Source organism: Uranotaenia lowii, chromosome 2 (assembly GCF_029784155.1).
Source record: "Uranotaenia lowii strain MFRU-FL chromosome 2, ASM2978415v1, whole genome shotgun sequence".
NCBI lineage: Eukaryota > Metazoa > Arthropoda > Insecta > Diptera > Culicidae > Uranotaenia > Uranotaenia lowii.
In genome coordinates, this window is record NC_073692.1 from 22,509,609 (window position 1) to 22,525,113 (window position 15,505).

The 15,505-nt window shown below is 38.3% G+C and overlaps 1 protein-coding gene across 1 annotated transcript in view; it reads right to left on the minus strand.

Moving 5' to 3' along the window:
* Positions 1-15,505, minus strand: part of LOC129741151 (uncharacterized) — a 380,499-nt gene that overhangs the window by 111,094 nt on the left and 253,900 nt on the right. The window contains exons 5-6 of the mRNA XM_055732859.1: positions 10,570-10,701; positions 1,993-2,165 (exon numbers count right to left, since the gene is read on the minus strand). Coding sequence (XP_055588834.1) covers positions 1,993-2,165; positions 10,570-10,701 — 305 coding nt within the window. The remainder of the gene's footprint in view (positions 1-1,992; positions 2,166-10,569; positions 10,702-15,505) is intronic.

The window sequence follows — 15,505 nt, forward strand, 5'->3', positions numbered from 1 at the left end:
ATGATCGATCTCGCAAAGATCGATCCAAGATCGACCAATCCCAGTTCAAATGCAAGTCGAGAGAACAGAAGATTGGGAAATCTTAGAGATTTGTTAGTTACCCGAATAAAAATCAAAATAAGGCTGAAAACGAAGAAATGATTTTAAAATGCTAGATAGCAGAAATAGACTTAAAAACTTAAAAACAGAAAGGAAGAACAGGTTGAAATTAGGTGATGTGTTAAAAACAGTTAAAAACATTTCAAAATAAATTTAAAAAAAAAATTCTTCAAGAATCTTCAAAAGAATTATACATATACCTCCTCAAATAAGTTTAAAACCATCACAAACTAAAACAAGTTAACCCTTCGTTTCATGATTGTTTATTTTTCCTTAAGAATCATTTTAAACAGTTGAAAATGATGAGTACATCATGAGAAAAAAAATTTAAATAAAATACGATTTTTCCATTTTTCCATACATTAATTGTTGCAAATTTGTTACTTTATGAAACGAAGGGTTAAGAAAATTATGAAAACTAGTATTATAGAGTAAACAAAAAGATCACATGGTTCCTTTGATTGATATTTGTCGATAATAAATTTCGAAAAATATCAATCAAAGAAAACCGTAGAAAAGTACGGCAATCGAAATCAAACAACAAAAAATCTATCATGGAGTCTCCTCTGATTTAACTGATGACTTGGGATCTTTGAATAAGGCAACAGACTGAGTCGATATGGGGTCATTTTTGAGTTTCTGAATCCCGGGGGTCAAAAATCTGGTTTGGTTCAAAACTCATCAAAGATTTTTGCTTTGTAGATTTTTTAAGGAACGTTTACATGGGAAAATTTGATCTTTTAGGTTTGTATGGAGAAATTGAATATTTTGTACTGAAAAATCAACATCATTTTTGTTTCTTCTCTGAAACCAAGCCTGATATTGCCTTTTTGCCTAATAAGATACAAAGTTACGGTCTTCGACAAAGTTGTTTAGCAGAAAATTTTCCTTAGAAAATTTATAAATTGGCATAAAAAACCATTAGCAGGTTCGGTTCCACAGGAGAAACATAAATGATGTTGATTTTTCAGCACAAAATTTTCAATTTTCCCATTCAAATCTAAAAGTATAAATAATTTTATGTTTTAAAATTTTCATTGTCACTTTAGATTTAGCAAATCTCTTCTAAAATGTGGCCAAATTAAACAACTATTACTTCCATTGAAGATGGTAGCAAGTTGCTACCGAGATATAGGTATTTGGAACATTATTTTAATGTTTTGTTATATTAATTCACTATTTAAAAAAAATCAAAATTAATAGTTCTTTCGAAGTTTGGCAACCTTATCGTCGACCACAAATCACCGGCTGGATACCCTGAAGGGCTCGAGAATAAGTGGCTTCGATAAATTGTCCGTACACTCCCCAAGAGAGGATGTTGGCCATTTTTTTTTTTTTCATTCTTTTGCTGTGTCCCCAGGACCCTTTGTTCCAGTTTGCTGCCAATTTAAAGCACCGCAAACAGGCCAGCAGGATAGCTAGTTGGACTGAATATGGCAGCTGCCTATGGAGAAAACGTGTCTGCAATGGCAAACATGGACCCTGTCTGTATCGATGAATTGTTCCGATCCAAACAGAGGAACCAAACTCATGGATGAACAAGGACAGACTGCAGCAGCAATGTGTCCTGGTGATAGAAAATTTACAATGGTGCCATCGTCCGGTTTGTTCAACCATTGAGCCTGAATGTAGGTTCCATGCAAGAGGAGAGAAAATTGGCAAAAGAAGGTTCCATTATCCACTGGTGTCGTGATCTGTGTCCGATTCAATGTCACAGTGCGTAATTTTTATGAAAACATTTTCGAGATTTTGTAAGGATGGGATGTTTTAGCAGAAAAAAAAATTAAGAGGTGTCTATTTATTGAAGATTGGAACCCATTAGAAACACTTTTTATTGAACAACTGTGGTTAAAAATTAGGATTAAAAAAATAGAAAACCTTCCCCGAACTCACCTCGGATATCGTTGCATCGGGGCATAGTCGGCCAAATTTTCATCGGAGGGTGCCCGGCGGCCAACGCACACCCCCAGGAACGATTGCGGTGCATTGCGTCCGGACCAGCACCCAAAGAAGCGCTCCCGCCGCGGCTGGTCGATCGAGCTGAGCTGTCGGTCTGTCAGGCAGTACTGGGAAGAGGAAAAAAAAAAGAATAAAATGGAAATAAATTTATCAGCTGTCCTGAATGTAACATTTTTAGATTCGAGAGTAGTTGATATAGGATTCGACAACTTTTAATAAGATCTAAAATCACGTTTTGACTCTTACTTAGGTACCGGGCTGACCCTTCAGAAGACCCTTCAGAAGACCCTTCAGAAGACCCTTCAGAAGACCCTTCAGAAGACCCTTCAGAAGACCCTTCAGAAGACCCTTCAGAAGACCCTTCAGAAGACCCTTCAGAAGACCCTTCAGAAGACCCTTCAGAAGACCCTTCAGAAGACCCTTCAGAAGACCCTTCAGAAGACCCTTCAGAAGACCCTTCAGAAGACCCTTCAGAAGACCCTTCAGAAGACCCTTCAGAAGACCCTTCAGAAGACCCTTCAGAAGACCCTTCAGAAGACCCTTCAGAAGACCCTGCAGAAGACCCTTCAGAAGACCCTTCAGAAGACCCTTCAGAAGACCCTTCAGAAGACCCTTCAGAAGACCCTTCAGAAGACCCTGCAGAAGACCCTTCAGAAGACCCTTCAGAAGACCCTTCAGAAGACCCTTCAGAAGACCCTTCAGAAGACCCTTCAGAAGACCCTTCAGAAGACCCTTCAGAAGACCCTTCAGAAGACCCTTCAGAAGACCCTTCAGAAGACCCTTCAGAAGACCTTTCAGAAGACCCTTCAGAAGACCCTTCAGAAGACCCTTCAGAAGACCCTTCAGAAGACCCTTCAGAAGACCCTTCAGAAGACCCTTCAGAAGACCCTTCAGAAGACCCTTCAGAAGACCCTTCAGAAGACCCTTCAGAAGACCCTTCAGAAGACCCTTCAGAAGACCCTTCAGAAGACCCTTCAGAAGACCCTTCAGAAGACCCTTCAGAAGACCCTTCAGAAGACCCTTCAGAAGACCCTTCAGAAGACCCTTCAGAAGACCCTTCAGAAGACCCTTCAGAAGACCCTTCAGAAGACCCTTCAGAAGACCCTTCAGAAGACCCTTCAGAAGACCCTTCAGAAGACCCTTCAGAAGACCCTTCAGAAGACCCTTCAGAAGACCCTTCAGAAGACCCTTCAGAAGACCCTTCAGAAGACCCTTCAGAAGACCCTTCAGAAGACCCTTCAGAAGACCCTTCAGAAGACCCTTCAGAAGACCCTTCAGAAGACCCTTCAGAAGACCCTTCAGAAGACCCTTCAGAAGACCCTTCAGAAGACCCTTCAGAAGACCCTTCAGAAGACCCTTCAGAAGACCCTTCAGAAGACCCTTCAGAAGACCCTTCAGAAGACCCTTCAGAAGACCCTTCAGAAGACCCTTCAGAAGACCCTTCAGAAGACCCTTCAGAAGACCCTTCAGAAGACCCTTCAGAAGACCCTTCAGAAGACCCTTCAGAAGACCCTTCAGAAGACCCTTCAGAAGACCCTTCAGAAGACCCTTCAGAAGACCCTTCAGAAGACCCTTCAGAAGACCCTTCAGAAGACCCTTCAGAAGACCCTTCAGAAGACCCTTCAGAAGACCCTTCAGAAGACCCTTCAGAAGACCCTTCAGAAGACCCTTCAGAAGACCCTTCAGAAGACCCTTCAGAAGACCCTTCAGAAGACCCTTCAGAAGACCCTTCAGAAGACCCTTCAGAAGACCCTTCAGAAGACCCTTCAGAAGACCCTTCAGAAGACCCTTCAGAAGACCCTTCAGAAGACCCTTCAGAAGACCCTTCAGAAGACCCTTCAGAAGACCCTTCAGAAGACCCTTCAGAAGACCCTTCAGAAGACCCTTCAGAAGACCCTTCAGAAGACCCTTCAGAAGACCCTTCAGAAGACCCTTCAGAAGACCCTTCAGAAGACCCTTCAGAAGACCCTTCAGAAGACCCTTCAGAAGACCCTTCAGAAGACCCTTCAGAAGACCCTTCAGAAGACCCTTCAGAAGACCCTTCAGAAGACCCTTCAGAAGACCCTTCAGAAGACCCTTCAGAAGACCCTTCAGAAGACCCTTCAGAAGACCCTTCAGAAGACCCTTCAGAAGACCCTTCAGAAGACCCTTCAGAAGACCCTTCAGAAGACCTTCAGAAGACCCTTCAGAAGACCCTTCAGAAGACCCTTCAGAAGACCCTTCAGAAGACCCTTCAGAAGACCCTTCAGAAGACCCTTCAGAAGACCCTTCAGAAGACCCTTCAGAAGACCCTTCAGAAGACCCTTCAGAAGACCCTTCAGAAGACCCTTCAGAAGACCCTTCAGAAGACCCTTCAGAAGACCCTTCAGAAGACCCTTCAGAAGACCCTGCATCGTTGATTTAAGTCGTGAACGACATAAAGTTGTTGAAACGACTGTAATCGAAACAAAAAAGCGCATTGTAGTTGTAGGGATGAGATGAAGAATATACAGAAAATGACTCGAATTTAATTAGGAATAAAATAAAATAATAGTTGTATTCAGCAACACTGTAGATGAATAAAATAAAATAAATTTCTATGAGAACATTTGCTATTTTGGCACCACTTGACAAACAAACAAAACAAAGTCAGTCATTGATCTATTCTTGCGAGCGACAGACGTGTTTAAGTGAATCTCTGAATTGAGATTCGTAAAATCACGACAATGGCGTGGTTGGTAGAATGAGCACAAATAGCGCAGATATTTAAGGCTGCTGCTGCTGCTTGTTTTGATTTGGCCTTCCGGTGGAAATAAGACGGAATTGCCCCTGAAAAGCGCAGATATTTAAGGCTGCTGCTGCTGATTGTTTTGATTTGGCCTTCCGGTGGAAATAAGACGGAATTGCCCCTGAAAAGCGCAGATATTTAAGGCTGCTGCTAAAAAAAATAAAATAAATAAGACGGAATTGCCGTTAGAAGCACAGATATTTAAGGCTGCTGCTGCTGCTGATTGTTTGTTTTGAATAAGCCTTCTGGTTGGGCAGGCTGTTTCTTAGAATACTATCGAATTATTCCGGCTTTTGTAAACAGAGACAGAGCATTAAGGAAAGCACAGTTTGAGAAAGCTGTTGCTAAGAATGTTTTTTTTTGCGGATTGTTCCGGCTCTGGTAAATAATAGCAGAGCGACAGAGAAAGCACAAATTGGGAAGGCTTTTGTGAAGAATATTTTCGGATGAAATGAAGAATATGCCAAAAAAAAAAAAAGATTTGAAAAGCTTTTGCAGAGAATGGAATGTAGAATTGAGATGAGGGATATTTGGGATATAAAGTTTTGTATTTTAGAAAAACAAAAGTCGGTAAATTAAAGATTCTATTGAGAATAGAGTTGAGAAGGAATGTAGAAATGTGATGAAGGATAAGCAGAAATTAAATAAAATTTGTAGGATGGAGAATAAAGATGTGGAATATGGAATAAAAATTGAGGATATTTGGTAAATAAAATTTTGCACTACAGAAAAAAAAGCAAATGTTGATGTGTGAAAAGTTTTAAAGAATAGAGGTGAGAAGGAATGTAGGGATGAGATGAAGAATATACAGAAAATGACTCAAATTTAATTAGGAATAAAATAAAATAATAGTTGTATTCGGCAACACTATAGATGAATAAAATAAAATAAATTTCTATGAGAACATTTGCTATTTTGGCAGCACCTGACAAACAAACAAAACAAAGTCAGTCATTGATCTATTCTTGCGAGCGACAGACGTGTTTAAGTGAATCTCTGAATTGAGATTCGTAAAATCACGACAAACTTGTTTTGAAGACATACTATAAAAGAACTGAAGTAAGTAGTCTTGAACGTTTTTGAACAAAAAGTTATTTAATTTTCGTGGCGTTACCATGCATTCTTTACCCGTGAGCGATTTTAATACTGAAAATTACAATGAATTCTTCTAAAAAAGTTGAAAGATACCCCCTATTGTCGATAATATGTGATGTATAAGGAAATCATGAATTAAAAACAGTAGAATTTTCATGACGTCACAACGCTCAAAAAACAGACTCCTTTATCTTCTATTCTAGAGCGTTAACTTGCAGTGAAAATTCTCTGTCTAATATTATGCTTAATGGCTTTTTCATCATCATTTAGCAATAGTTCTTGTTGACATAGCTAAATTTTTGACAAAGTAATTTTTCAAATAAAGATTCATTGTTAAAATCGTTTTTTTTTCATACTGAAATTTTTAAATTTTGAAGATAACATACTCATTACTAAAAAAAAGGTCACTGAAAATCTTTTGATGGAAAATGAAGCTTAAGAAGAAAACCTTTCAAATTATGTGCAATTTATTTTTGAATAATGAAAGATAAAAATTGGTTCTTCAGTTGAGGGGTGCTTGGAAGGGGTCATATAAAATTAAGATTTCATATTTATTTATTTAGAAGTTCTTAACCTCTCAAAAGCGAGAAGCCAGAATTTAGTAATAAAATTTAATTTAAAAAAAGTTCTTAACCTAAATTCTGTCATAATAAATGTTTTACTTGTAATAAATTCATCTTCCAAACCAAATTTGATTCCATTTGCTTGATCAGTTTTCAAGTCATTGAATAAAAATATGAGAATCATCATCATCTATATCAATCATGAAAAACCAGTCAGAACATACATTTATACGATAGCCACGAAAAATCTCAATGAAAACGACTTATGTAATCATTTCATGTTGGCTAAGAGGAGTCTAAAATTCTTATTTCCATACACTTTCCAATGACTAATTTGGCCCTATTGGTGTAAAATGTTTAAAAGTTATGAAAAAAATGCGTGAAAGCCCCCCTCTTCCCTGTTCATCCCTCCACTGGAGGGTTCCCGAATAAGCAAAGACACATTTCTTTATCCCAAAAATCCTCCCTTACTAAAGCCGGTTTCTTTCATATGACTAATTCTATTGATATGCAACAAAAATGTATGAAGCTCCCGTCTCCTCTTTTTATCTCACTCAATGGAAGAAGGAAGAGTCCCAAAAAATTACAAAAACATTGCTCGTATCGACATACAATCCAATACCAAATTCGGTGCCTTTCGACTGATTCACTCTCGATATCTTACAAAAAACTGTGGCGACCCCTCTTCTCTTCGTATTTTTTTAACTGGAATCAGGGGAAGGGGTCTCAACAACCATAGAGTCTTTTTTCCGTATCCAAATATCCTACCATGTCAATTTTAGTTCCATTTGCTGGACTATTTCACCAATTCTGCAAAGAATTGTATGGGAGCTCCCTTTCCCTTTATGTTCCTCTAATGAAGAGTGAAAAGAGCTTCAAAACATCTTGGGAACATTTCGTTCACCCAAATACTCATTAGCCTTAGCCCGTGACGTAGAGGATAGCCTTCAAGTCTTCTAAGCCAGCGGACATGAAGTTGAATGCTTTGAGTTAAGTTGATAGGAATCTCTTAGAGGAAACATTAAGTTTCATTGAGATCCTCTATGTGTTGCATTTCATGTTTTTGTCGGAGGAACAACAATCAACGGACGATGGCTTCAACTAAGCACGAATAACAATAGGAATGGCCAGGTTCGACAGTTTTAAATGAGAGAAAATGTTGAAACGTAATACAAATTGTGTCACCAGACAGTTTTCCGGCATTTTTTCGTGGTTCTGTGGTCCTTTCCGTTGATCAATGCAGCTTTTCTGGTAATCCCTCCATTGCTCAGTCAAATGACCACTTTCGAGCCGTTCATTTTGGAATGGAATGGAAATTGGCACTGAAGCTTTTCGTCGAAAATTCGATAGACTGATAGCGGGGAAAACTTGCGCTCTGAAGTCATTCATAGAAACCAAAATGACCAATGTTTGATATGTATTTCTAAATGTGCTGATTTTGCAGTTTCGGAAACATAATTTCCAACTCAATTATGCTAGTTACGGTCACTTATCTCGAGATTGCGATGTAACAGTACTTAATTTCTCTGGGGTAAATATCGGTACACCTTTTGTTCACTCTGTTGCAAATGCGAAGTGAAAAATACAAGTAGCCAAAACAAGTACAATTGCAATGATTCGCCATTAGACCAGCAAGGTGTGGTGGAAAAATCTCCACCTGGTTTGGAAACAACCATCAAGCTATGGCGAGAAAAAGCGAAAAATTCCACCGAAGGTAGGTACACCTTGTGAATCTGTGAAGCTGAGCGTTGATTCGCCTTCAGGTCAGCGATATGGTGTTGGTCCTGTTGTTGAAAGAATTCCCTTGGATCAGCCAGGCGAAACAGAAAACGGAATACGCGAGGGAGTGTAGAATGCTAATTTAATTACTTATTTTCCAATCTGCAATGAACCTAGCAAATTTAGCATGGTGTTTTGCTTGGCGAGAAACAATTTTGTTTCACTTTGATGCTGGAATTTTTCGATTCTCCTTAAAAGTATAAACTGTTGCTCTCGGTTGAATAAAGAAACTTAATTTACATTAATATCGTGGTGTGGGATTTTCGTTCATTTCATTGGATAACGATATCATCATAAAAATATCAATTTAGGTTTTTCGGTTGACCGCTTCAAGATAAAACAAAAAAGTTTGGGTCGTTCCAAATATTTTTATTTGAAGTTTCTGGTATGGAAAAATTATATTATATCTGTGGCGTAACTCATTTTGATTATCAAATTTTATTTTCTCATTTTCTCATTTTCTCATTTTCTCATTTTCTCATTTTCTCATTTTCTCATTTTCTCATTTTCTCATTTTCTCATTTTCTCATTTTCTCATTTTCTCATTTTCTAATTTTCTCATTTTCTCATTTTCTCATTTTCTCATTTTCTCATTTTCTCATTTTCTCATTTTCTCATTTTCTCATTTTCTCATTTTCTCATTTTCTCATTTTCTCATTTTCTCATTTTCTCATTTTCTCATTTTCTCATTTTCTCATTTTCTCATTTTCTCATTTTCTCATTTTCTCATTTTATCATTTACTCTTTTACTCATTTTCTCATTTTCTCTTTTTTCTCATTTTCTCATTTTCTCATTTTCTCATTTTCTCATTTTCTCATTTTCTCATTTTCACATTTTCTCATTTTCTCATTTTCTCATTTTTTCATTTTCTCATTTTCTCATTTTCTTATTTTCTCATTTTCTCATTTTCTCATTTTCTCATTTTCTCATTTTCTCATTTTCTCATTTTCTCATTTTCTTATTTTCTCATTTTCTCATTTTCTCATTTTCTCATTTTCTCATTTTCTCATTTACTAATTTTCTCATTTTCTCATTTTCTCATTTTCTCATTTTCTCATTTTCTCATTTTCTCATTTTCTCATTTTCTAATTTTCTCATTTTCTCATTTTCTCATTTTCTCATTTTCTCATTTTCTCATTTTCTCATTTTCTCATTTTCTCATTTTCTCATTTTCTCATTTTCTCATTTTCTCATTTTCTCATTTTCTCATTTTCTCATTTTCTCATTTTCTCATTTTCTCATTTTCTCATTTTCTCATTTTCTCATTTTCTCATTTTCTCATTTTCTCATTTTCTCATTTTCTCATTTTCTCATTTTCTCATTTTCTCATTTTCTCATTTTCTCATTTTCTAATTTTCTCATTTTCTCATTTTTTCATTTTGTCATTTTCTTATTTTTTCATTTTGTCATTTTCTCTTTGTTATATTTTGTATTTTTTCGTTCTTTCGTTCTGTCGTTTTCTCACATTCTTAGTTCGTCACGTGAATGATAGAATTTCCAATATTTTTTACAATTTTAACTGTTGATATTTTTAGTTTTTGAATTTTGTGCCTGTCATGGTTGACAATTTTCAGTAATAAAAACAAAAACTGAAAAAATAAATTGTTTTTAAGTTATCTACCGAGAACCAATTTGAAAACGTTCCAGCTACAAAAATGAACTCTTATAAAAGCACTCATAATTTGATTCGAGCCAGAAATTACTTTCCCGAAGATATTATCTCCACTTAAGATATTTGTCATACCCTCTCTGCCCAGGAGGAACCTTCTTAAAACCCCCTCTGCGCCCTATCGACTGTTTCGAGAAATAACAAGAGATAATCAAACTGAAATTACTGTTTTTAATTTATCATCTCCATTCATGGCAGCAGAATCAGCAGCAGCTCACGCCACCTCACTGCAGGGGGGGTTGCGCACAAAATATCCACCCAAAGGAAGGACGGTTTTCCCTACCGTTTTTGAAAAGTTGAGCCAAATGAGCTTGTTTTGTGCTCCGGGAAAACCGCAAACAGTCTGAGGAAAATTACTGCCACTTGGAATGAAAGGAACGTGTTGTGCTCCTGTTGCTATCTTTCGTGCTTTCTTTTTTTCTTTTTTTTACGTTTTTGAAAAGGTTGATCAGAAGGATGGAATCATAAATCAGCTTGTTGTAAGGGGGTGAAATTAAATTTTATCGATTATTTTGAAGCTATTCAGACGACATCGTGTGCCTGGACTGGAGTGTAACTTTATTTGAGAAAGAGTAATCACAAACTTGTGGTCTGTTGTATAAAATTTGTGACTTTTGCAGAAATTGATTTGACTTACCTGTTCACGGATGTCCCCCTTAGAGTAGATGGGGGCACGAGAGCCGGGCCCGGTATCGAAAGGACGCGTCTTTTTTCTGCCCATGTTTTCATCCTCGGAATCGTAGTTGCGAGCTGCGAGGTTTGTGGTTGACTGTTGGAAAAACAAAACAATAAAATAAATATGTTTATAAAAAAGTTTAAGACTATATTAAGCCAATAAATCTATCTAATCTGAACATGAAGATTTGATTCAACCGACGTTTCGGTCCTTGTTGGCATCATCTTCAGGGAAACTGGGATTTAAATATAAATTTTGTAATAAGATTGGTAGGTTCATGTTCGGATTAGATAGACTGATTGGCTTTTTACTAAACGAAGAAAATACAGTCCTTTTTGACATAGTTTAGATTATAGTAAATTTTTTTTATGTATTTGAAAGACATAGTTTGTTCCTTATACATATTCAGTTATAACTTATAAGTTGACTAAGTTCAAGAGTTTTTGTCTTAGACTATTCTGCTTTATCATAAAACAATTTAAGTTATTGGATTTTGAAATCTTCTTAACAACCCGCATTCTTCACTCCGATCCAAGTCCTGTCGGTGAGTCATGACCAGGCATGAATATTTTCATTCATTCACGTTGACGGTGAAATTTATTTTGGATCACTATACCCAAGAAAATATGATCAGTCATGGGTCATGTCATGACAGCAAAATTCCGATAATGTGAATTTAAAAACCATTCATATTGAAGTGATGTAAATATATGTCACGTATGAGAAGAGTGGGCAATGAATGAAATTTGGGAACCAAATGGAAACAAAAAAAAAAAAGGCGTCTAGGAAGGTCGTTTTTATACTTTTTATTCAGGTCTGCCTTAATGGGGCATCGGGAGACCATGTGTTATTTATTTTTTATTTTATTTACATAGTATTCCGTCTCACGACATAACTTGACGAACATAATTCCTAAAATTCACTCGGTTCATAGCAACCGTTCTCCAATTTCTCGGGCACCCCACGTTCGCCAGATCACGCTCCACTTGGTCTAACCACCTCGCTCGTTGCGCCCCCGCTCGTCTTGTTCCTACCGGATTCGTAGCGAACACCTGTTTTGCAGGACAGTCGTCCGGCATTCTCGCAACATGTCCCGCCCAGCGTATCCGGCCAGCCTTCACCACCTTCTGGATACTGGGTTCGCCGTAGAGGCGCGCGAGCTCGTGGTTCATCCTTCGCCTCCACACTCCGTTCTCCTGTACGCCGCCAAAGATGGTTCTTAACACTCGTCGCTCGAATACTCCGAGTGTACGCAGGTCCTCCTCGAGCAATATCCATGTCTCGTGCCCGTAGAGAACAACCGGTCTAATGAGCGTCATATACAGGTTACACTTCGTGCGAGGGCTAAGTCTTCTCGACCGCAGTTGCTTGTGGAGTCCATAGTAGGCACGACTTCCGCTGATAATTCGCCTCCGGATCTCACGGCTGGTGTCATTGTCTGCTCGTCTCCAGCTCGTCGCCGTCGATCGTGACCTTGTTATTACTGGAAAAGCGGGTTCGGTCGGTCTCGGATCCGCAGGCCAGCATGTACTTCGTCTTGGACGTATTAATCATCAACCCAATCCTTCCTGCTTCGCGTTTCAGTTTGCGGTAGATGTCTTCCACCGCCGCAGATGATCTGCCGACTATATCAATGTCATCGGCAAAGCAGATAAGTTGACTGGATCTGTTGAAAATCGTGCCCCGCATTTCGCCCACCGCTCGTCGAATAATACCTTCTAGCGCCACGTTGAACATCATGCAGGATAGACCATCACCTTGTCGAAGCCCCCTGCGCGATTCGAATGAACTCGACAATTCACCCGAAATCCGCACACAGCACTGCGTTCCATCCATCGTCGCCTTGATCAGTCTGATCAGCTTCCCGGAAAAGCCGTTCTCGTCCATGATTTTCCATAGCTCGTTACGGTCGATCGTGTCATATGCGGCTTTGAAGTCGATGAATAGATGATGCGTAGGGACTTGGTGTTCACGGCATTTTTGGAGGATTTGCCGCAATGTGAATATCTGGTCCGTCGTAGACCGTCCCTCCATGAAGTCGGCCTGATGACTTCCCACGAATCTGTTTGCTTGTGGCGTTAGGCGGCGGAGTAGGATTCGGGACAACACTTTGTAGGCGGCATTGAGGACAGTGATCGCTCGGTAGTTCTCACAGTCCAATTTGTCGCCCTTCTTGTAGATGGGGCATATTACCCCCTCCTTCCACTCCTCCGGTAGCTGTTCTATGTCCCAGATCCGGATTATCAACCGATGTAGGCAATCGGCCAACCTGTCCGGGCCCATTTTGATGAGTTCAGCTGCGATGCCATCCTTCCCAGCCGACTTGTTTCTATTCAGCTGGCGAATGGCTTCCTTAACTTCACTCATCGTTGGGAGTGGCTCCTCTTCGTCGTTGGCTACGCCGGCGATGTACCTTCCCCCACCGTCTTGATCTCCTGCATGTGCGCCGTTCAGGTGTTCATCGAAGTGCTGCTTCCAGGGGGGGAGACCATGTGTATTGGGCTTAAATCACTTCTTGCCCTCACTGTCCGACGGTACAACTCGACTGGCTGGTGGTGATGCTGTGCCTGCCGAATGTATAGCCGAATGCCCAATGGGCGTCGTCTCACTTCGTGTAACCGAGGATTAATCTTCGGCCACACACTATGATTAGTTAGAATTTGCCGTAGTATAACATTTGAAAATCTGCTTGGCAAACAAAGTTGCAAAAAATTACATTGGTGATATTTCTTATGACCCATTTTAACTATCATGTCATGACCGATATATTGGAGATTTCAATGATCGATGACAGAATGGAAAAATCTTTCTTTACCAAAGTAATCATTTATAGCATGCTTTCGTGTGAGAAGAAGAATGGGTCACTAGTCGCAGTTTTTGGCTCATGACTATGACATTATCCCGTCCCTGGTCATGACTTTTAGAATTTTCTTTGGATGATACTTACAATCTGTGAAATTAGAACTTATATGGCAAAAAATAGTCAACAGACTGAATCAAAGCAATCAAAAGAATCTTTCGATTGCTTTGATTCAGTTGAATCATTCAACCAAGTAGGCTCACAACACAACAGAGTCAACAGACCTTTTATTTATTTATTTCTGGAGTCTTTGACTATTGTCATACGGACTGATTGCTTAAGATTAGATTATAATTAAATTACATAGCAATTAAGTTAGGTGACGTCACGGATTGTACATTTAAACTTAGATTTAGAAACATGATAGTCAAACAAGTGAGAAACAGCATTGAAGAAAGGCGAAAAATGATGTCAAACTTATAACTAAATAAGGCATTGAGACCATAACAAAAGCAATATTTGGTTTTCTCCGAAAGAATAAAACAAGGCTTAACCAAGGTTTTATTATTTTCATCGAGTTGAAAAGTGAGATTGAACTAATATCATGATTTGGCGTACCATCATTTGCGATTGATTTTTTCGTAATGGTAAAACAAGGACTCATTTAGAGGCTAAAAATATGCTAAATGATAGTAAATAGAAACCAAAAAGTGGGTTTTTGGGTACTGACAGCAAACTTCTCGAAAAATAAAAGATGTCCGTTAAGGTTGAACGTTTACATTAGAATGAAAAATTTATTGCATTTATAACATATGTATAATGCATTTAAGACTTAATCTATGATTGCTTCAATCGCGGATTACTTCACCAAAAAAAAATTGATACCACATGATGGTGTATAATTTTAAATTATAGCAAAAAAAAGCTTCACTTAAATGTGATCAATTTCTCAAAATTAAAAAAATAACACAACTATGCCAACTTTCAGATTTATTGAAAAATGTCAGCTTTTTTGTAAAAAGAGAATGATGCTGTGCAACAAAGATAACTACCAGAGATCACTCCGTCTCTGACCGAATGCTACGACATGTCTGGTGAACTGCCGCGTCGTGACTGAGGCATATGCTCAAGCTCTGAATGAATGAGGCGAGATACCCAGTATTGAGTATTGTTTTACCAATCAGGTATTTTGATGAAGAATTATTTGTCTACGAAACCTCAACCCCTCGCCCCACACAAATTTATCTGACGCCCCCCGTTAAAGCTGAAAGCAAACTAATGATTTGAAAATATTGTTCCGTCTTCTAAACGCACGTAGGTAACATTGATAATAGTCTTAAGCAAAATAAATATAGGTACCTGAGTTTCGTTGGTAGAAAATGTAAAATGGCACATTTCTTTTAGGTAGTGGTCTTTCTATTTCCCTACGTAAATATGTATTGAAAATATAAACAAGGTTATCGTGAAAACATTGAAAACTTTTTAGTCTAGTATGGTAGATAAAGTTTCTTTATGGAATTATAATTTCTGGTCCATTATTTCCCATTTTGAACAAGAATCATAATTTAGTGTGTAACATTTATAAGACTTAATTTCCCAATGAGTAGTTTCGTTTATTTTTTCGTTTATGCTTGCATAATCAGTAATCACAACTGACAAAAAATAAATAAAAAATAAAAACATTTTTTCGACTTTGTGCCAAAATGACGCTCATCCGCAGCTAAGTTCTCGTTACGCAGATAGTACAGACCCCAAACTAAACTGTGGTGGTGGTCTCTTGAGACTGTTCGGCCTTGTTCGTTAGATATAGTCAAAATGCATTTGTTTGAAATGCATTTTTACTACAATTTTCACAATTTTGCTAAGTCTGATGTCTGTGGCGCAATGAGTTTTCATCACAGACGGCTGAAATTTTGGGAATATAGATTTCAATTATCTGCCTGTCAAATGGTATACAAGACACGTCATTAAAAGCAAGCAAATTTTTCGAATTTTGGCCGCCACTTTCCCCATAGTGCGATGCACTCTCTGCAAGGAATGCCGAACAAATTGTATTAAGGACTCAATATGCATCTAAGACTCGCTCTTAATTCGTGG